At 39.6% G+C, this 24559-nt stretch overlaps 1 protein-coding gene across 1 annotated transcript in view; it reads right to left on the bottom strand.

The window, feature by feature from the left end:
• Nucleotides 1–23882, bottom strand: part of ubtd2 (ubiquitin domain containing 2) — a 35126-nt gene extending 11244 nt beyond the window's left edge. Inside the window, exons 1-2 of the mRNA XM_036588713.1 lie at nucleotides 23611–23882; nucleotides 3353–3589 (exon numbers count right to left, since the gene is read on the bottom strand). Coding sequence (XP_036444606.1) covers nucleotides 3353–3589; nucleotides 23611–23782 — 409 coding nt within the window. The 5' untranslated portion in view covers nucleotides 23783–23882. The remainder of the gene's footprint in view (nucleotides 1–3352; nucleotides 3590–23610) is intronic.
• Between the last annotated feature and the right edge of the window lie 677 nt (nucleotides 23883–24559).

The raw sequence follows: 24559 nt of genomic DNA on the forward strand, positions 1-24559 counted from the left end.
TGGGCTCTTTTAGTGAGATTGCGAGTTAGATCCTTTGCGATGCCCCAGCCATCTGTGGCCAGGAGTCTGATCATACTTTCAGACTAACAGACAACAAATCACTAATTTCGCTTTAAGTTTATCTCTTGTAGGTGTTCTAGGTTGCTCAGTGTACATGTGGACATGTACACTGTCCAGCTTCTGACAAGAAAATGTGAAAAATATGAACTACAGTAGTATGCAAACGGATGGCCACCCCGGTCAAATCACATGTTCTGCTGATTCTCTACATGAAAATAAGTTACTACACAGTTTTTATTTATTTGTTGAGTTTAACATGTCGGAAATAAAAAACTTGAAATATAAAATGTGCCAGAACTTTTGTACAGGCCACACTTGAAATGTTATTTTATTATTTTCCAATATATTAGATCCAGCAAATAACAGTTATCGTTGATTTAGTAGTAGTAGTTTATTCCCTGTAGGGGATGTGTATGTATTCTCACTTAGAAATTCAACAAAACATGTAATTTGTTTCATTCATTTGGTAACACTTTATTTGGATAGTCCACTTTAGTTGCTTTGTAGATACTTAATTTACTACCAAGTTACATTCAAGTAAATATCTACTAAATTGACCATCATTTTCTTTAACTCTAAACCTGGCTCTGATCCTAACCCTAACCTTAACCTCAACCCGAAACCTAAACCCAACCCTGGTCCTAGACCTAACCCTAACCCCACCACTGCTCGGAATCAACTCGGAGTTTCAACCAATAGTTTAACAATTCGAACATCTGTAGATAATCTATGAATGTGTAGGTCTGTCTGTCTGCCTTGCGATCGACTGGCGACCTGTCCAGGGTGTATCCTGCCTTATGCCCAATGACAGCTGGGATAGGCTCCAGTGGGCCCCCCTCGACCCAGAAGGATAAGCGGTTTAGATGATGTGTGTGTGTGTAGATAATCTATAGGGGACTATAAAGGACTATCCAAATGAAGTGAGACCTTAAATTCTATTCATTTTTTTATTACAATTAAAAAAGATGCATTTGGTAATAAACCAAATGCCAGCAAGAACAAAGTTTAGAGAGTAGAGACTGGGGACCTTGGAACCCCCTGTCCATTACTGGTCCATGGAATTTGTTTACGCCAGTCTTTTAGGGTTCTTTCACACCTACTTTGTTCAGTGCAGACAAATCAAACTTTTGTTCAGGTCGATTCTGACAGGTGTGAGCACTCCACCCGTACTAGGGTACGCACTTAACAAATGAACCATGCTCTGCCAGACATAAGTTCAGAAATGGTTCAGTTTGCTGCTGGTGGGAATGTGTTTTTATGATGGCTCACACCAAACAAGGGAATTCAGTATGAGAATTCAATAATAATAGAGCATCAAAGAAAAAAAAGGTACAAAAGAATATGGTTGTCAACAAAGACAAAAAACTCACTTAAGTCGGTTCATGGATTTCTTAGTTAACCCCTTAACATGGCATAAACAGGCTTATTACATACAATGGCTTATTATTCATTAACTACAGAGACTTCAATGCAAACTAATGTAGATTTTCTTAGGTTATAGAAGTGTGTAATAAAACTTTGGGCCCACCAGTGGACCCATGGCCTACAGTTTACTGGAGTCAGTGGTTACATAACATACTGTGAGCAATCAATCAGAGAAGATCTTTCCAGATTTCAGCTGTGTGAAATCAAATTAGCTCTCCTCATCAACCAAATCAAATAAAAAAATTAGCTACATCCAAACTTCATCTTAGACAGTTCACCATGAGTACGTAATATAACAGCATGATGAAGGTGAGGGGAATTATAAGCGTCAGTGGGGACAGGCAGATTGAATTGTTAAAAAAAAGGTACAACTTGGCCTTATTATAGCTGTTTAATTAGCAAGCAATCTTCAAAGTGAGAAGTAAGAGCTATGTTCTTGAGTAGGCAACAGGAACAGAACCTAGTGTTTCTCTGTGTTTTTTAATTAAAATTACATCTGTACAATGATATGTGAAGAAGCAGACCTTGTCTACCTTCTTACGGCACATGAATGAGAGCGCCTTGGTTTCTTCTGTGCACTTTCCTGAAGCATTTCTTGGTGTGAGTCATTCCTGCTCCTCAGAACGACCTTATTCATAGACTGACATGGCTGACGCTACAACTCAGCTGATCTGATGCAGGGGAGAAGGCATCTCATTGCTTTAGCACAGCATTCATACATTCATGAAGTCAGCAGGCTGCAAGACAAACACCAGCTGGGACTGAGCCATTACTATCACAAAGCCTTTGAGAGTTTAATAAAGGCACCAATGCTGACATATCACAAGGAGGTCTGTATAGTCCACCTCTGAAAGACAACTAAAATTATGAGCGGCTCCACACAAGAATGGCAACTGCATAGAGCGCCCTCTGTTGGGCAAAGGCACTTGCTGGTTGTGACTGTTTTTTCCTACAGGATTAAGGATTAATGCAAAATATATATAAAGACCAAAAATCTGAAGTGCTCTTAGAATATGTTGAATACCCTCAGATTATGTTTTTTTTTTACATTTCTACTAAATAGTATATTAACATAATATATGTACTTTTAAAAGTACAAAGCCCATTTCTGAAATAAGTTGGAACATTTCATAAAGTACAATAAAAACAAAAATCTGTGATTTGTTAATTCTCTTAAACTTTCATTTAACTGTCAAAAGTACAAAGAAATGACTTTTAATGTTTTGGCCTACCAACTTAATTGTTTTAGTAAACATAAACAAATTTTGAATTTGATGCAATTTTATGGCTTATTTTATTCAAGTAATTGTTTTAAGGCCAAATGCTTTTGGCAAAAATGTGCCATGCTTCTTAAAAAGGGTAAAGTTTAATGAATTTATTATATTTCATAACGTAAATATATTGAGCATGTTTAACATTTTCTTCATTTTAAGTTTATGGAACTGGTAACTTTTGATTCAGTACAGTCCTATCTGCATTTTTAAGTAATAAGAACTGTCCATGAAAGATTTAATGACACTTGAATGATTTTTCTGATTTTTGAATTTATGAACTTAAAAATATTAAAGCAACACACTGAGTTCTACTAACTTATGAGGGGATTAGCCTGTTTTAAAACCGGTGTTAAAAAAAACAGTGCAACATAAAATCAAAAGCAACATAAAATCAGTGTGTTCCCAACACTATAAAAGCAGTTTGCTGTCCACAAAAAAAAGATATCATTTCAGTGTTCACTGCTATGCACTTATCAAAAAAAACAAACAAAAAAAAAAACAAAAGACACAAAACCGTAATGTAGTTTGAATATGACCGATTTGAAGGTAATTCCAATAATTAAAAGGTTATTTGCACTTAAAGGTTTCTTTACCGTGAGGAAGAGTTATGCTGGCCCCGTCAATGATAGCTTGAGCAAGCTCATGATCGTTGCTCTCGAAAGCCTGGGCAGCAGCCTTGAGCGCATCCCAGATTTCCTTGCGGCCCTCAAAGGCAGGCGCTGTATCCCAGAATTCATCACGTTTGCTCCGCAGCTGTCCGTCTGTCATTGGGTAGTCACTCTTCCATTTGGGCTTCTCTCGCTTCAGGGGCTGGTTACGCCCCAGTGCCACTACAGCACGGACAACAAAGAATAGTGCTGATGTTAAAAAACAAAGGTAATATACTTCATTAAAGCCAGTTCAACCTAGGAGTGGGCGATATTGTAAATATACACACAATATGCATTTTGATATTTAGTTTTTCTGAGGTTTGATATATTGGAATACACAAAAAAGCACCAGCAGTGCTATTTCTAAAAAACATTATCAAAAACTGATGTTATCAATAAACTAATGTTTCACATAATACACAGAATTTATGTAATTAAACAGGAACATGTACTCTTTGTAATAAAACATGTCTGTCAGTGCTGTTTAAGTACAGACCATATCCAGGATATGATCAGGAAAGCCTGTGGTGGCGGACGTTATCACAATAACAATAAATACCACCAAACTGCCGACTCCCAGTTCAACCAAACTCCAGTTTTAAGTAAATCAATTTAGTCAGGAAGCTGTTCATCATCTAAACAACTTATTCTTATTATAATATTCCAAATTGGAACTTTTTATTTTGTTATTATGCTATTATTTTGCTATTATTGCTAATATGAGCATTACATGCATATTAAGGCAGCTGGACATTATTAGCACTCATTTTTGTCAATAGGATTATGATGTTACTTTGGAGATCTACCTAAATATACTGCAACTTTTGGAATGTTCTCAAGCTCTAGCAAATCAGTTTTAAAAACTCCCACACAGTGTAACCAGTTTAACCACACATAAAACAGCAAATTCAGGTCAATCATGTTGTTGTCAAGACATGCAATCTTCAAAAAGCAAAATGTTGACTTATTTTGACCGCCTTGTACACCACAGTCACTACTGTGTTACTTGATACTATATTTTCTGTAATATAATTGGTTTAGCTACTTGGGAGTTTTTGAGTTGTGAAACCTACAGATTCATAATTGGTGATACATGAAAAATATAGGAAGAAGGAAAGAAAACATTGTGGAGTAATAGTAAGAGTAAAATGCTTTAGAATGAAACGTTGCCCGTCACTGTGAGGGCTTATGTTTCCACATTCTTCCTGTGCTGCCTCCCTTTTCCCTGCAGCTCTCTGCCAGTGCTCTTGCAGCTACCCAGGTCTTTTGAGACATTCCAAAAAGTGGCATTTCCCTCAGTAAACTTACTTGCTATATTGGAACAGAACGCAGACCCGCCACATTAGAAGCATCCACCAAAGCATAACACTACTAGCCCAAACATGTACAGGACCTGCACACTGACTGCAAATTCTGAAGCTCTGTGAGCGCTGGGTGAATTACACAGAGACTGAAGTCCAGGCAATTACATCAGTGGGCCGACAGAGCCGCCTCTGTGAGAGCGCGATTTATTAGGGAAAACATCTGGCTGCCATTATATAAAACCTTTCAGTCCAGAACACAATGTAACTATCAGGAGATGTAAGAAGTCCAGTGCTTGGTAACACTCTTAAAACTGTATTTTCCTTATTGTGTGCAACACTAGACGAGATGATGGCAAACTCAAAAATCTGATTCAACATCCAAACACATTCTGTTCAGCTTTTGAGGATATTTTTCTGTGGAAAAACTACACGAAACTTCAGTGTTTGTACCACTGGGAGGCCTAGAAGAGGCTTGAGAATTGCCTTTATGCAAAATCACAGTAGGATTAAACATTGCATCAACCTTCTGCACGCAACAGCATTACGTCTGAAAATGTAGAAAATCACTGTTTTTCTTTCTTCCAGAAAACGTTCTCTCTTCAAGAGATTGTGTACTATTCTGTGTATTGAACATTTTTTTTAGGTGATCTAAATTAAAGATATACAGTACTATGCAAAGATTCGAGACCATGTTTCATTTATGCATGCTTTTATTATATTACAATGTACTCTCCAGTATTTAGTGTGTCCACTCTTTGCCATTATTACAGCTTCCACTCTTTTCAGGAGACTCTTTTCAGATCTTCAAAGAAATCTGCAGGGATATTTTTCTACATCTCCAAAGTTCAGTCTCAGAAGTTGGTTGCGTTTTCTGTTTCTCACGACCACAATCCCAGAAACATTCATTGATGTTAAGGTCTGGACTTTGGGGTCCACTGTTCTGAGAATATCAGTGTGTTCTTTGTTTGAGGTCCATTTCTCAGTAAGGGCATCTTGACAGCTACACATCCTTCCAGACTGTAGTGCTGAGTTGTCTTCTCACAGTGGAAGGATGGACAGAAACATCTGTGGACTTTTTCACACCTGAAGCTAGAATTGAGCTTGATTTTCTCCTTTCTCTTAAAGATGAAAGCTGTTAAGAAGTATCTGATGGTGACAGACTTGGTGGTCTACAAGGTCTTGCATGCTTGTTACGACTTCCATTTTCTCTACATTATTTGATATCTTGTTTCGGAAACACTTCTTTTTCTCTTTTTCTCCTTTGACTTTCCCCTTCCTTATGCAAGCAGATTATCTTATATCCAACCACCTCAGAAATATCTCATGAGAAACAAATAACTTGTACTTAACGACTGTTTTAAAACATACATATATTGCGAAACTGACTAGAAGGAAGAAGTGTGGTCTCTGACTTTTGCACAGTGCTGTTCCCACAGCACTATTTAAGATGTGTTGGACTGAATTTGTAATATACTTCAAATAATACTGGGTGCATAAACCATTCTTTGGATTTTATTTCTCTAAGATGAAAAAAACAAGGCCCAGTGGTTCCTCACTACGGTTAAAGTATCAGTACGAAAGCACCTTCTTTGTCAAAGCCTTCCTGCATTGGTTCACGACAGCAATTGCAGCTCCCCAACAGAGTAAGTACAGAAGCCAGAAATAGTGCTACCTGTTTTTCAGAAGAGTCATTCTAAGCCAACCTCCACCAGCGGACAGAGTTTAACTGCAGCCACTGGCCATCAATAATTCAGTCGCTACCAATGAATCAGAGCACCGCTTTTTCCCCATGACCCAGAAAAAAGTCACCACAGACAGAAAGAGAGAAAGAGACAGAGGGGGACACAGACAATGTTCCCATGGACTTATCAACTCTCCTTTGAAAAAAGGCCCCCTTAATCGACCGAGGTTAAAAAAGTGTGCTTCCTGCATTTTTGTCACTCTCTGAAATGCTTATTTCCTGTCATAGAAGACTGTCATGCATGATCCCCACCCGCCTTTTGATGATGACCCCATCCTGTTGAACGAGAGCAAAGGGTGACCACAAAACAAACAGCACAAAGCTAATCCCAACACAGACAATTAACTCACAGGGAAATTAGAGGGTTTAGAAATAATGAACTGCAAAGGCTTTTCATGTTATCTTGTTCTCTAATCCCAATTCACAAGAGTTACATCACATCATAACACATAAAATCTTGTCAACCCAGTATCTAAGGCAGAGTTCAAAGCAGTCGTTGGCTAATACATCAAAATGGCCAATGATTTGGGTCAATATTTGACTTTTAAAGGTTATCAGTGCAGGTTGACAACGACATGGACATGACTGACACATACACACACAAACAAAAAGGTGTCAGCCATGCCCCTATCTTAGTATGCCCCCTTGTGTTAGTGTGACTTCTAACAGGCAATTAGATGGTCTTCAGGCCAGTGGACCTTATTTCTACTGATCCTCTTACATGCAAACTCTACAGAAATGTATATTTACTTATTGCGCTAGCTATACCCAAAGTTCAACCTTCCAATATCTTCATTTTTCATTCATCTTTTCATTTCATTTCACCTTCAGTATTTATTTTTTTTGATACTGCGTTCAAACGACCGCAATGTCAACATTGTAAAGTCCCTCTCTTTCAATACTAGGATTGGCCCTTGAAGAGTACACATCGATTAGCTCAAAGACAAGCTGTTGTTGCCATGGTGATCTCCCTGCTCTGGGCTCTCTGAGGAGGTACAATGAAACAGTGTTATTTTTAATCAAAACCAACAACGCAACAGCCTGCTCGTTGGTCAGTCTAACAGCTTTCCTCTTATCCAAACCTTGGCATAAGGAACCAGGCTCTGAATTCACCAACCACTTCAGGAGTAGGAGAGCTGATCTAGAATCGGTTTTGTGGGATCATAACAATCAGAAATCTGCTCTGCGATAGGTCCTCTCTCTCAGGACTGATTTGGAATATCTCAGCTCAGATCTGTACTCTGAATGGAAGTGGCTCGCTAAGCTTCTCAATAGAGCTTGCAGTAAAGCAGAAGGTTCCCTGCTTCCATCCCTGACTGGGCACTGGGGATAAGCTTCATTCAAGTGTCCTTTCCTCCGATCACTGCCACTGTGGCCTTGAGCAATGCACCTTACTTAACCTTAAGTTGCTCCAGGGCTTGTGCAGCATGGCATCCCTGTGTCCCCTCCGCACATCCAGAAACAAAACACGATGCACTCAGTGGGCCTCCCCAGAAAAACAAATGTTCTGCCCACATCAGTAGTGAAATGTTAAGCTCATCTGGGAAAAAAGTACAGCACACGCATTGCCTGCTTTATTAGAAACACTTAAGAGTGATTAATCCTTTTTTTTGCAAATGTTGAATTAAAAAAAGGATTATGCCCTTTCAAACTTCTTTGCATCTTTCAGAAAAAGGAAATATCATTAGACGTATTGTGCACAGTGAAAATGCCTTTAAAAAAGATCATGCTGAATGTTTGAATTTTTGGGAGTTTTTACATACATCAGGGTCACTGCTAGGTTGAGACTTGTCCACCACCCAAAAATATCCAGCCAGGAATGGCTCTGTGGTTAAAACCTGACCACTGATGCATGGCAACAGATGGGCTACAGTCTCTGACTGTACACCAAGAAGGTGGACCTAAATAGGAGGTGCTTTTAAGTTGGCAAAAAGAAACAGATTACTCAAACACTTTACATGCTTTCAATAATTTTTGTTTACACATACAATAAAAAATGGACACATGGATGAAAAGAGGCAAACTTGACTGTGGCTTATTTATTCCAGAACATTAGTTCTGGCTGATGAAAAGAATAAAACACAAGCTATAACTTAACTAACTAGTAGGTGTATGGGAAAAATCAATACAGCATATTATCGCAATATTTTGCGTGGCAATCTTGTATCGATACACGGACGCCAAGTATCAATACAAGGATGCCAAGTATCGATATTTTAATATATATACAGTAAATACAAATTAAAGTTTTTGGTACTACAATAACAAAATCAACTGCTTTTTCAGCCTTAGATGGTTGTGAGTTCTTTTTCTGGTGAGGTCAGCAGAAAACAAAACAAAGATAGAGGCGGTGAAGAAATCAGAAATGTGCCATTCACGTTTAAATCAAACATCTAGACTTGCGCTGAATTTTTAACAAGGAAGGGATTTGCAAGGAGTGTCGCATGAAAATAAAATACTCTGGGAATACTATATACTTAGCTTGACAAAGCTACCTTCCAATTCTGAGAGAGCTACAAAAATAACACAATCCACTCCCTACTTCATGTGCAAAGACCTGCATCCACACAACGCTGCGGAAAACAAAGGCTTTTGTTACATGCTTCAAACACTGGAACCTAGGTACGTGACTCAGCTGCAGCGTTTTTTTCACTGACACAGCTGTACCAAAGCTCTACAGAGAAGGAAAGTTTAAAGTTGAGGAATCTTTGAATACAGCAAAAAGGACTGCATTAACTTGCGTGGATGTCAAAGGCAGCGGATTCCTATGTGAATATTGCAGCGCAGTGTTTCAGAGAGCACTGGTGACTGCTGTGTCACGCTCTCCAAACTAGAGCAGTACATGAAAGTCAAGCTGGGGCAAACATTGCAGATCTACTGCAAAATGTAACACGAAAATGCAGGATCGCTGACAAAAACCTAGTGGTTGTATTTGCAGTTGAAAAAAGGTTATATATCACAACATATGTTATTGCAATATCATATCATCACTTAAGTATCATGATAGTATCGTATCGTTGGGCCTTTGGCAATTCCCACTCCTACTAACTAGTGATTAGCTCCTCTGCTCGATTTAGTAAAACGTTGCAAAATAAAATGAAATGAAGAGGAGTGTCAGAAGTGGTTCACCGAGCCAACATCATTTTCAGGTGCAGCTGAATTTTAGAATCAAGATTGTAATGTTATTGAGATAAATATGATGTGGCTCACCTCTTTCATTTCATAACACTAAACCATAATACTGTATAAATTAAAGTTATGGTTCAGCACGGTTAGTGTCAATTCCAGCCATACAGATGCGAAATGCAGCTAAACTAACACTATTCAGCTGTACAAAATCACTATACTGACTATATGAACGCCAGCATACATCAATAACTCCGACTATAGGAACGTGTATTCATATCATCCTTTGGGTTACGGTGTGCCATGGGTCTTAAGAAAAGAACAAAAATTAAAGGACAGCAGTGAGTAATGTTTGTTTATTTGAGCTTTTGCTGTTTGATCAGTTGGGAACTGCCAATTTGGCCACTTTAAGGATGTACTTTAACAGTACAGTAGTACACACAATTAACAGACAAAATTTCATGGTCATTACAGGCCTAGTTGGTCAACAGTCAATGGTCAACTGCCCAACTACCATGCAACAACTGCCTAATACATCAGTTTTAGTCCACAAGAGACTAAGACTATGTGAAGTCCCTACTGTAATCTAAACATTTTTGGTGACAGGCTAAATAGAAGGCGAATGAAATGAAATATCAGGATATACAAGGCAGAGCGATTCCTGTCCTGTTGGGTGACAAGTTAACTGTGCCCACTTTACTAGCCTAATGCTATTCTATCTTGTATTAACTGGAAGTTAAGTTGTTGTTTATTTGCTGGTTTGGATGCATTTCCAGGCTTTGATGTTTAAATCTGGGCTATGTGAGGAAATTTGGGGAAATTACACATACACGTTATCCTGTACGGACTGGCCATTTGAACCCTTTACAAATTACATTAACAGTCCTCCTCTGGTAAAACTAATCCAGCTTGAAAAGGGCTTAAAACACAGCACTGGACACTCCACATTCCTCAATACTAAACAGTAAACAGAGCGAACACTCTTAACAACAACAACAACTCTCATCTTCGGCTCCTACAGTCACGAAAAACCACTTGTTCTCTCTTGAAGACCGACTGGCGCGTTGTGAACTGCCCTCTCGAGGAGCGCATGCATCTCTGAACAGCAGACAGAAAATCCATGGCTCGATTAGCATCATGGGCTTGTTTCCTGTTTAGCGGATGATGCACAGGCTGCACGGCAAGATGGATAAGCGCACACGTTAATCTAATTTATCTTCAAGGCAGAGTGGCATTTACAAGTGCTGCTGGAAGTCGCACTGACTGTGGGGTCCTCAGCGGAACCAAACACAAAAGGGCACTTTTCCATAAGGGAGGTCATTACAATGCTGAAAGCACAAACTGAAGGGTTGATTGTGCATGGTTGGTGGAACCTGACATTTGCAGCCTTAAAGGAATAGTTTGGCAAAAAATTTAATTTACATAATTTCCCAAAATGTAGTCAACCAGCCAAGACATGTTTGGCATCCAAAGTTTGTTTCTTTACACTGGAGCTGGACATGCTGTTATTTAAAAAGACAGACAAAAGTATAGATAAAATGTAGGGTTCCTGATGGTTGCTACTACTGTTTTAAATCTCTGTGATGTACTTTTGTCCATTTTTATAGATAACAGTATGTAATACAGTGTGAGAAACTGTACGTAAGTAAATATGAGATTACTTAATGTTTTGCTGGTTTGAGGCAAGCGTGTGATGATTCATTTATGCAGTGTACACAAAGCTAATTGGTGAGAAATAAGCTGCAATCAATTGCTTCAACAAAACCTTAAAGAAGCAAACATTAACCAAACATTGGGTGACCGAATACATTTGGGGAAAATTGTTTTTCAGAACTGCAATTTTATTTTTTACTTAACTATACCTTAATAAGAATGTGAAGCACATATTTTCTATGTTTCAGTGTAGGACTCGCCTGCAGGTTCAGAAGCAAATTAGAGTCATTATTTTTAGCCTATATGAAACATAATCCATTTACCCTACTCGCTTTACATGCATATTGCTCATTTGTGCCTACAATGAAAAAACAAATCCATAATAACCATAACAAAATCAGTCTGGAGCCAACAAACAACAGATGGTATCATTCTTTGAAGAGACTGTAATGACTCCAGTAGGGCTGGGCAGTATCCACTTTTTATACCTTCAAACCGCCTTCAAATGTTACCCCGGTATACCGTATTACTTTAGGGGTGTAGATATTTGCTGACTGGTTCTACGTTTACGTTGCATTTGCTAAATGTTAAATAGTGCTGCTAACTAGAAGAGAGAGGGGAAGCTTTAGCACAGCTAGCATGAAAACAGCTCTGTTCACCACAGAACAGGTTTGCTTGTGACTCACAAAATCACCACTGACAGAATTTTAGATGATAATGATTAAAACCTGAGTGAAGTTGAGCGACTGGTGTTGAAGGGAGACAAAGCCAAAATAAACCTGTTCAGTGGTCACGGGATCTGTAGCCTGACAGATGCCTTCACATTAGCTTTGCTACCAGGTTATAGATTCAGTCAGTGCAACAAAAGTCTTCAAAGGAAAGTCTGTCCACTTGATGGTTCCCTTGGGCAGTTATTTCCAGTCATACAAGACCAGACTCATATTTTTTTGAATAAGGAGAAACCTATAAATCCCGAACAAAAAGCCATAATAACATTTCAAAAACTTAACTTAAAATCACTGTTAAAATCTGATAAAAACAGCATAAATACTCTGCACTGTTTAGCTAAAACAATGCAAAAATGTGTTTTTTCAGCTTGTTCTTGCTACTGCACATGTTCATATCTCCATAACTAGGGGGACTTACAGCCTAACCAGAAGGCCGATTGGCCCGTAAATATAGACAGCAAAAAGTCAGGTCTGAGAGAGCAAAGGACAGGAACTGTAGCTGGAGCCGCAATAGAAACTGTTCTGTGGTGTTTGGAACTGTAGCCTGCTAGCTAAACCAAGTCAAAAGTGCCACACCAGAGTACAGATTTGGTTCCATCTAACTTGGGAGTCGGACACATGTGGCTCTGGAGTTGCATGTGGCTCCACAGCAGAATTAGATTTTTAGGTAAAAATAAAATAATCCTCCTTTGCTCTAAAATGAAAGCTCTGCTGATCATTCCAACAAAGTTTTAACAATAAACAGTCTTAAATGCTGGAGTTATATAATGTATAACTGCTAATTCACCTTTTAAACCTGAATGCTGGCGTGCAGACTGCTGATCACCATAGCAACGACAACAATCTCACCTAGCTAGTAGCTTACCTAAAGGCAAACAGAGAGAGACTTAAGACAAACACTGATAATTTGGAATTGAATTGACTTATTTGCATTCCAGCTGGTTTCCTGATACGTTTAATCTGCAAAAAAACTGTCAAACACGAAAAAGTTGCGAGGCAGAAGTCAGCTTCTCTTTCGCAAGCTTCTTGTCTGAATTTTCCCATTCCACCTTAAACGGTGCATAGTTACACCTTGGCACCACAGGCACCATTTAAGATGGAACGGAAAAATGTGAACAAGAAGCTGGTGAATGAGAAGCTGACTTCAGCGCCATAAAAAGTCAAATGATGAGAAACATTTTACAAAAAACTTCTACTTTTGTGGAAAAGTTTCCTTCCGGAGATGCGTGAAAAGCACCTACAGCTGAGCTAAAGCTTAAAGCAGAGCAAAGTAAGTCTGCGTTTTCATTTATATTATGTTTCTTAGCCTATACTAGGACATCAGCACACACTGAGACATTTTTACAACCAAGATGGCAAAATGGATATAAAAGGTTGCAGCTCCCAAGGTGGTTTGATTTTTATTGAAAGGACAAAATGGCTCTTCTTAACATTTGGGATGCTGACTCCTGATCTAACTGATGCTCAGATGACATATTTAGATAATAAAGACTCATATATGAGTGTTAAGTGATTGGTGTTGGTGGAGTGACAGCCAAAATCCTGCATTAGCATTAGATTCTCTATTGCCCTCCAAAGAGGAAATTTGTTTTCACAGCGTGGGCCTTTCATGCATTGTCCTGGGACATACAAAAATCAGACATTAGAAATTACATACATTCATATAGATTCAAAACAAGCACACAAGTACATGCACGTTTTCAGTGGCACTTTTTAGGTATTCCCTGGTCCTGATTTAGCAGCATATCAGGTGGAAGCCATAACCAGCACGTTCAGTTGCTGAAGTTTGCAGAGAACACCTAAGCACTGTGCAGAGAGAAGCTTCTACGCTTCTCTCCACATTTCCCCAATGACACGTGCTTTAGCTAGTTACACACCAGCACATTATACTGCATACAGCGTCACAATCTTGAAATCATTTCTGCTGCGCTTTGTTGTAGAAAGCAACAAATGGGACTAGTTTCTGTACAGTTGAAGTTTTAGCATTCACAAGTAATTCTGACTTGCATTTCTCTGTAATTGTAAAATGACAAACCAATCTGTAAATTCAATCTAAACAACGTTCACTTGAAAATGTATAATATAATAAAATATGCAAAAACGTCATCTACCTCAACCTGAACCGCTCAAAAACAATGCATTCTTTCACCTCCTAAAAAAAGACAGAACTAGTAACTGTTTAAGTCACTGGTAAAAAGAACTATAAGCTTAAGCTTGACAGACAGCCTAATGACCAACGGTGAAGTAACAGAGGAGCAGATAGTGAGACCACTAATGGCCACCATTAATGGGTAGTGTTCCTCTTAGAGGAAGCTGCTCGGTCAGTGCTTGTGGTTAAATACTCAGTAGCTCTTCTATGACCGTCTTGCAAAAGACTGCAAACAGACAGATGCTAACAACGGCTGTGGAGCTATTTACAAGTATCAAAACACCTGAAAGGCATTTGAACAGGCCTATAAACGTTTAACAAAAAGCCATGATAAAACTGACAGCACAGCGAATACCAGAGCCTGCTGATTCTGGCTGTGTTTCTGTAGGATTACAGTGAGTGAATTTAATTATCACAAGAATCCCAAATGAAGACCATCTGTATTAGGCTCTTAAAGGAGAAGGGTCTACATAGACTGTTTATGCAGTGTGTTTTTGTGTGAGATTGGAAGAGGGAGAGAAACTCAACCACACCCCCACACCCGCCCCCCCCCAACAAAAACACAAAGTAAGCGACTTCATCCTTGAGGTATTTAATACTGCATGGACTTCCCATCAGGAGAATGTGGCTGCAAAAGTCAAAAACTCTCCGATAGGCATTTGTGTTGAGGGCGTGCTGACATCTGGGAACTATCGGCTCAGTCAAGCCAGTTCGTGCAGGAGAGAGAAAGTGTCTCTGATATTCCATCCTGCCTCTGGCACAGCCAGAAAATCCCACCCAAAAAGCAGTGACAACGTTATAATGTTATATATGCTGTAATGTTATATAGGAAAACAACTCCAAGAAATGTGCTATTTTGTAAAACAGGCAATGTACTTCAAACTGACTGTTGTCTGTGAGATTAAATACTGAGAGCTGATATTATGTACTTTTTTAAAGCTGCATGATATAAGTTTTGGGGATTTGTCTAGTTGCACCAACTTGTGGAAGAATTTTGTAAGATCGATTGTGCTTCAGACTCTTTTTCTGAGTGGACGAATCTGATGATTGCAAGCACGTTGAAAGAATATTCAAAAAGATTTTAAAACTTGGCGATGTGTGTGACAATAATGCGAAAAAGACATATGGCGTGGTATGAAAAATTCCAGCGAAAACCAACATTACACCTCTGACTCTTAAATGATTATTTCATTCTTTACAGGGCGTCTCGAAACAGTGCATGCACACCATATTTTAGCTTACTTTTTTTTCCTCCAAACTCCACAATACTGCTTCTTTCAATTTTAACTACTGACAGAGTCTGGCTTCCCTTAGTTACTTTTGCTGTATCTGTCAAATTTTCAGCGCAGACCACCTGATAGCATCTGTGGCACTTGTGCTAGCATATTAAAAGTTCAGTAACACAAACAAAAATGCAGAAACACACAAAAAAGTACATCTGAAAACATTTTATCTTCTTGCAGTACTGCAATTGGATTACAAATGTGTCAATCGTTTTGCAAACAATCAACTGAAAATTGACAATCACTCAATTAGTAAAGCACTAAAACTACTGAAGTCTGTTTAATTTTACCACATAAAATGATATCACCCATTACTTCAGAAAACCATATTGGTATCTGTGACAAAATCTCATATCAGTTGTGCCCTACTTCATACTACATTTCAGCAAAACAGAGCAAAAGGTAGCCTTGTGACACATCCCTGAGAAGGACCCCCCCAGTTGGGTCACATGTCCCAGAAGAAAGGCAGCAGTGGAAAGAAAGCGCCGGCAACAGACTTCTCGTTTTCACAAGATGAGCCCATGCACACATGGTCTGGGATCACATGACGGAGGAGGTCAAGTTGCACAACTTCTGGCTTCTCTAGTGCAGAGGCCTCAGACTTTGTGGAGACATATGTAGCCATAGCCGTCTCCTCTCCACCTCAGAGAACCAACAGGAGATCAGGTGCCCTTCAGGGTCAGGTATTGATCAACCCACGTCCAAGTCTGTAAACTGACCTACAATCAGAGCTAGAGCAGTTACTGTCCAACCCTCCCAGCTGAGGCCACCAACTGAGCTACACTTTATACTTTATAGAGCTGCTTGTGTAAAACTGCAGTAGACAACGAGTCAACAATTATAAATTTAAAGCCGCCACAGGTAGGATTAAGAAGAGAGTGGACTAAAAATTTGAACAAGTGCAACTTCCAGGTTACTCACCCTCCCTCTCCTCCAAAGCTGCTCCCCGCAGAGGAGGCTGCCGTGCACGCGCAGGCTAGCAACCATGGCAACTGAAGAGACTAGGTAAACAGCATGGAGCACACACCAGTAAGACCATGAACTAAACTCCATACAGCCAGGTACAACACAATTCGTTTACATAATGCGTTTGTGTTTCCTGAAGCCGCTCATTGAAGCTATTGAGCTTGACCAAGTGAGAGCATGGGCGGGCATAGACAGTGCACAGGGATGGGGGCCGCCTGCAGCATGTGCACGAGCAGTGATTGACACTCCGTCAGACACTCCTCCTGGCTCTGATTGGTTATTTTCATACGGTCACAGTGGTTTCACGCAAATGGCATTAGGTAAGTAAGTGGAGACAAAGGAGCCTGATTTCTTCACAGATTATCTGTCTCACATACTACTGCCATGGCATAGTGATAGTTTTAGCAAATATGACAAAAAGTTATTTTTATACACTGCACTGTACTGTAGTTTTAATACTAGGAGTGGGCCAGATGGCAAGAAATATAATATCATTATTAGTGATTTGTGATATTTTTTTTAAATTCAACATCACTTCCACAACTGTCAGGGTTCAAAATGCAATTTAAGGACAATAGGGCAAAAGCTCTGACACAGCAGCCTCTTCCAAACTTCTTTTTTAATGAAACATGCAGTCCTCCTGATACTCATGCTAGGCTAATGCTAGGCTAGAAACGATTTCTGCGATGTAATTATCACAATGACATATCATTATATCACCCAACCATACACATAACACAACCCAAAGTCAAAAAAGTAAGACTTCTCAGTCCTTTTTTACAAAAAGACTAAAAGTATAAACAGGCTCCAATCACTATTTTCCTGTTTCAAAGGGGAACGTCACTCAATTCCAGATCCTGAAAGCACTCCTTCTAACCTTTACCAATGCTCCACAACAAATATCACGGTGGCTACTCTGTTATTCTCCGAATCCCAGGGAGTTGCTTTAGAGCCACAAGCAAGGAATTCAGAATTGGATGCCCTTGCTACTCTGTCAGGCACATCAACATGATTCCCTCTAAAAATATACAGGCAAAACTGTGAATGAAATGTAAACCAGCCATACTACAATCTTTACATTCTGCAATGCTTAGTTTATGTTTTTATATCAACACCCCTCTTAATACACACTGGCACTTTTTCAATCTGATCGTAGGGAACCAGTATTTCTAGGAAGACACCTTTAAAAACAAGGGTTTTCTAAATGGTTTTTGGCCTAAAGTTCCTGGAAAAACCTGTAACGGGTTTTACCAATAATTTTATGTGGAAGTTCCTTAAATTAAGATTCTTCACACATCTCATTCACAAAAGTGGCTCTTTAAAAATCATCCCTTAACTGGATGGAATCCAACATGATTTAGAATTTCAGGTCATTTTCAGGGGATCAAATATATTTCTCCTGCATTTAGCTGAATTTTTTTTATTTTTCAACCAGGTTTAATTAGTAGCCATTTTTGTTGGCTGCTGTTGTTATTACCAGTATAAAGTACTGTTCAAATGGGATTCATTTCAGCTGGGGAGGTGCAGTAATGTTATTATTTTTGAACTCTATTTGAAGACAATTAGTTTTACATGAGGAGGTGGGGTAATGTAGTTTTTACCAGTATTTCTCATTGATTTTAGTCCCCTCCAAATCCACCTTGTCAATGGACTGTCCGCTCTCATGCCAGATTCTGGCGCCTTTTACCTGCTATAAAACAAGCAGTAAAAATAAGCCCAGGTTATATTAAACCCATGTGAATCGACATGGCAGTAAAAATCATATTCTGTGGTAAAGAAGTTTCTTAAGTATTGAGGCTTAAATAAGCCTCTATAAGTGTTCTCTGTGGCTCAAATCAGGCCCACATGCTAGGTCCTCCTCATGTGCATGACAGTAAAACTGAACAATTACATTAAAAAGTTTGATTTTATGTGGCAATGTTGACTGCTGGCTGAGAATTCCTAAGCTAATGATAATACTCATGACACAGAGCATTCACTTCGGACAGCAAGACAGATGCTTAGAATAAACAGAAATGGCTACGTGAAACGTTCTGACATGTATTCGACACTTTTCTGGACTGAAGGCAGTGCTTAAATTGAGTAGCTACTCCCATGCCTGTCATTTATACTGAGATTTCTTATCCTGTGCGCATTGGTCAAAAACATTTCAGACTTCCAGTGGTAAATGTCACTTTTATGGACTGTGCACTTTTGTGTGAGTAGAAATTATACCTCCTTTTCCTTAATGTAGAAGTAACCCCAAGTTATATCAATCCTACATCAATTTACATGTTGATAAATGTTCCTTCATATTCTGTGGGGGGAAAAATTGCACTTCCTTTAAAGTGTGCATTTGTGGAAGCATGTACTTGTATTCCTTCTGCCTAAATTAAGTAAATATGTGTTGGCTTTAGACTCTAAATTAGGGGTGGGCAATATGGCAAAATATTTCACAATACACAATATACATCTCAATATTTCGTTTTTTGAGGTTTGATAGGTTTTCATTTTTAAAAAAATTTTCACTTTTGACTATATACTATAAAAAAAACTATGATTTCTGTTTCACGTGTATTTTTATACTGTGCTACACTTAATCCACTTAAACAGGACTCATTAAGTTCTCTTTATAATGAAGCCTAGAGTTGGTTAGGGTTCTGTAAGTACTGACAATAAACACAATATGCTCAGAAAAGCATAGTATGGTGTAATTATTCACAATACAATAACATATTGTCATATTGCCCCTGCATGGTTATGGGCATGATCAGATATTTGCCATAAATAATTACAGACAGTGGACAGACGTTTTGACAGATTTGACCGATATTTCAAACCAATAATTGATGACATACTGATTATACTCCAGAAGAACGTTCACAGTGGGCTACTGTGCTAAGACATCTGCACTTTTTTAATTTTACTGCAAACCAGTAGAAATAAATGTTACATTTCTTTGTACAGCTAATCCAGGTGGTGCACCCCTACTAATGCCAATGTTAATGACACACCGAATCCACTCAAGACAGAAAGTAGGTAGATGGATGAGACAAATTTTGATAAACACTCAGATTTCTTCTCGTGAGCAGGCAAAGCTACGTGCAACTGTTTGGCCATGACAACAATGCATAAATCCCCATCGCTGCATCCTGGATGCTGTGTGGCTCTATCATAAACATTACAAACATCCTGTGGTAACATTACTTCACAGCCATAAGCCTTGAAAGCTTCCCAGCTGAACAGTCCTCTGTTTTTGAGAGCAAGCTGTCTATTAGGGTGAAAATGACTCTGGGCCTCATTCATTAGATTAGACTAAATGCTGCGCTGGTCAATCTATCATAAACAATGATTCAAAGCAGCTTCATTAATTTAATTTTCTTTCTGTGGCAGCTTGTACATAACTGTACCTGGACTGTGACCAGGGTTGAGTGAGTGACTGGCCACTCAGTTAATAACCAGTATAGATGCAATATTACAGTAGTGAATAGAAAATGAAGTATTTATAAGGTGCCTTAAAAAAATCATGAGACAAAACGTCACTCCTACTACAAAGAGATAAAAGCTCCCCGTTCATCTCCATGACGACTCGGCCTCGGCCTGGCATGGGGACCGAAGTGCCTGTCTGCTCGCAGAAGTCAAACGCTGCATAATGCAAAATGGACCAGGGCTCGGATTTCGCCTCATACACACCCAAAAACACCATGCACTACCAGGCCTGAGTGAGGCAGCCCTTGGTGAGGTACAACATAGAAAAAAAAATTAGGGAGATATTCAGAACTGACACATTAGTCAGTGCTAACTTGACCCAGCTAGCACACACTCTAAACTCCATTAGATGAGTGAAATGTTAATAAAAAAAAAAAGAAAGTATCTTATGTGGGGATTGTCCACTGTGTGTCTGTTAACATCCTCAGAAAAGGAACCAGGCCTAGCATTAGCAACTAATAGAACTACCAACTAGTAGAACTTTCAGAATTACCAGTCTACCATTGTGTTCCACTCTGAATATCTAACTCACTGCATACAAGTACATTTTTCTCCCTGCAACGTGTCATAGTGGTGTTACCTTTCCAAAACACCTGCAGTCACTGGTGATATACTAGGCCTAATTACCATTCCCTTGGGATTTTTTTGTGGTGCTAAATGAAGTAAGCAGTTAGGAGAATCTGGGCGTCATTAAGATTAAACACTCTCAAATCTGAGTACTTGAACTGGTTTTAATTTATAGATCATTTAACCATCACCTTTATACAGACATCTGGCATAATATAGTGTGTCGGCACTGCAGGGTTTCTAGATTCCAAAGAAATCACCAAGGATATTTCATGCTGAAAAACAAGCCAAAGTTGTCATAACGGCTGATTCACAACAGAGCACAGACTGTGTCCAGTCAAATATTTCCACACAGTCCAAGACATCCATATAGATGTATTTTTTGGGACGTGATTTGCGAACCTTGGGCCATTGCCAGTTTCTGATATTTTTCATGTACATATCTGCTGATGCATAAACATTATTTAGAAACTGGGACTTGAATCTACCTGAATTAGCACTACAGACAAATATAACATTTATTTCTATAGAGCAGGGGTCACCAACCCTGGTCATGGAGATCTACCTTAGTTCCAACCACAACTTGACATACTTGCTCCAGCTAATTAACTTCTACAGAAGGCCCTGATTGGCGGAATCATGCATTGTTTTAGATAAAGAGAGGGCAGCGCGTTAGACTCAGGGTGGAACTAAACTCAGGAAAGCAGATCTGCAGGAAGAGGGTTGCTGACCACTGCTATAGCGTCACAAATGCAGTAAAGTGAATAAAATGCACATTTTTGCATGATAGCATCATCTAAACATTCTGCTACAAATCGAAATATCCATCCAATGCCTCCAATTTTTTATAGCAATTATCCGCCAATACCAATATGACTCCTGTTTCATCGTGTATGCCTAATTTCCTGGGGCCGTATTACAGAAGATTAAGACTAAAGTAACAGTGCCCCTTACTAATCATTAGTGTCACCACTCTGCAGTTTCAGTTTCTGTTTCCCAAGCACTGTGGCCAGCTGTGCTAACGTTATTCCTATTTATAAACAGCCACACACTCAACTCTGTCTCCTCATTATTCACCACCATCACTGTAATGTTAATATTCTATTTGACGACTTTTCAACAACAATGACACATGCAGGTAATGAGATGGGTCATGGAGTTTGTGTCTGCTGTGTCTGGGATTTCTAAAACGCCGAAGTAGAAAAGATAAACATCTCACAACTGAAACCACTGTTTTGCAATACAGAAAAATGTAACGTCACCCTGCCAGTAGTGAACTATGCAGCCTGTCACAGTTGTCTAAAAACAATAGAAACAGGCAGTTAAAACAGAAGTTAGGACACCACTGGGGTGGTTTTAAAGTTAGGACAGAATTTAGGAAATTTGGCCTAGTTACAATGTTTCTGTAATACTGTTTCTCTGTTATTCTGTAATAATATCTGTCCTAATTTCAGTCCAAACTGAATAAACAGAGTTAAGATGTTCCTGTAATATGGCACCGGGTCTGTTTGTTTTGTTTTTTCAGAATTGAGGAAGTGGCATTTGGTGTGTTGAGAGTTTTATCTAGATTTTTAATCTATTTATAATTATAATTCAAAATGAAATTCTGAATATTTACAATACGCTTTGTGCCTGGAGTCCATCACAGCTACCTCTCACAGGTAAAGTATTCCAGATGTTAGAAGGCCTGAACCAAGATGGATTCACTGTGGGTGAGACTGTAAGAGCATGTCTAGTGTAAAGATTTTAGTAAAGAAAATAGGTCTAATTAGAACCATAAGATATATAAAGAACCATTTCTACTGTAACAACTGAAGAGCCCCAAAAATGGTTCTTCCTTTGTTCCAAGCTTGACATCGTAACAACATAAGAACCCTTTCTGATGATATACAGAACCATACACAACACATTCTCCATCTGTTTGAAAAACCTTCACCGTGCAAGGAGCCATGTGAACATGCAAATGGCTCTACATAGAACTCATGGCTCTGAATAGAATCAGTGTCTTTAAAAAAAACCCCTGAAGAACCATGTTTTTAAGCACATAGAAGAACCCTTTTTGGTGCTATATAAAACCATTTTCAAAAAGGTTTTTCACACAGAACCATATACAACACATTCTCCAGCAATCTGAAGAACCATTTTACCATGCAAAGAACCACTTAAGCATGAAACGGTTCTATACAGCACTCATGATTGTATGTAGAACCACTGTCTTCACTAAAGAACCCTTTAAGAACCGTCTTGTGTAGCAGACGTTAACTTACCTCGATTCACTCAAGCAACCATGCTGTCTCCTTTGTGTCCTACCAGCCCATCCCCCAAAAAAATCATTGCATTTAACATCTGTAACTACACACACCGGAAATATCATGTGCGGGGTAAAAGGCAGAGAGCAGAGGGTTTGTTTGGAGGCTAACAAAAGTTTCCAACATTTTGTTGAAACTATTTCGTTGAAAAAAATCGCCGGCCGCGAAGTGAAATATGACATAATTCATCTCCTGAAACGTGAACCCTGAGCATAAACAGAGACGACATTTGACTCCTGGCTACAAGTTGTGAATAACGGCGTTCCGGTGGCGGCCGTTCAAGGGACTGAGGACAGAGGAGCACGTATAAGATAACCCGTTAGCATCATACCTGCGAGTTCACAAAGTTGTGTTAATTACTTGACTGAAAGGCTGACTGTGGTACCACAAGCCTCCCCCACAAAAAAAAGTAAACCATGTAGCCAAGCTGCATAATTTCAACAGCCTCAACCGTTCAACCGTGGCCTGTGCAGTAACGTTAGATACGAACTGCTGCAGATGGAGACGAGACCGGCATGTTCTGCATTCCGGTGCGAAAACAGTGACCCACATTTTTTTTTTTTTATAAAAGCGTTAGCTGAAGCGACTAAGCTAGCCAGCTAGCTAGCAAACCCTGTACGGTTTTGGGGGGCTGCTTAGCGAGCTAAGTTAGCAGGAGGCGCAGCGCGGCGGTCGCTCCAACGTTCGCAAACATTTTAAATTTGAAAATCATCACGCAGATTTTTGTAAACAGAGAAAGCAACGGTAAAAACCCACCGCGCTGTCGAGCTGCACTAACGAGGGCAGCAGGCGAAGGAGCGAGCGAGCCAGCGCAGCGCACAGCGGAGAAAAAGGAACCAAATGAACGACTTAAAACACAGACGTGCTCATGTATGTCGACCGTATGCGTGTGGAACTTGTTTCCTACCTCCGGTTCCGTCAGAGTTCTCGTTTAAACTGCCCGAAGAATCATGGTGACTGCCCACACAGCCACCCATGGATGTTTCACTGCGCTCGCCCCCCGCACAGTCTCGCCTGTTTTGTTTCCCCCCTTCCTCAGCTCCGCTCCCTCGGTATAGGCATTGAGAGGGCGCGGGCATCAGCTGGGTGGAGAGGCGGGGTGGAGACAGCCCAGGCTCCTCCACATCTTCACAAGGTGACCGAGCCGCTCTCAGGAAGAAAAGAAAGAAGAGAAAGGAAGATGGAAGGGCCTGCGTCGAAATGCGAGTTGTGCCTCTTTCTTTCCTTCTTTTTTTTAACACAGGATTTCCGCGAGCGAGGCATCAGTGTGGTCTACAGAGAACGAGAACTACTCTTTTTAGCCCTTTTTGGTGTATGAACTACTTTATGAGCAATTTTAAACCTTTTCTAACTTTTAATCTTAACAGAGCCCTACTGGTGACATCCTGTATAAATAAAAATAATGCGTGGCCACGACTTAGTAAGGCATGGGAACGAGATCCTAATGCATGGCCATGAATTAGTAAGGCATGATCTCGTGGCCACGACTTAATTATTTTATTCCCACACCTTGTTAAGTCGTGGCCATGCATTAGAATCTCGTTCCCACACATTAATAAGGCCATGCGTTATTTTTACATATATGCCATGTCACCCGCAGGGCTCCATATCCTTCTTACTAAAAATGACCAGTAAGGTGTTGGGACAGGATCTTAATGTGTGGCCATGGCTTAGTAGGATGTAATAACCAGATAGTAAGTCATAGAAACGACTTAGTAAGGCATGGGAATGAGATAATTAAGTCTTCGCCATAACTTAATGAGGCGTAGGAACGATATAATTAGGTTGGGCCACGCCTTAGTAAGGCGTACGGTCAAGATCAGTGCGTTAACATGCACTTAATAATCTTATAACTG

This window comes from Colossoma macropomum, unplaced genomic scaffold, assembly GCF_904425465.1.
Source record: "Colossoma macropomum unplaced genomic scaffold, Colossoma_macropomum, whole genome shotgun sequence".
NCBI lineage: Eukaryota > Metazoa > Chordata > Actinopteri > Characiformes > Serrasalmidae > Colossoma > Colossoma macropomum.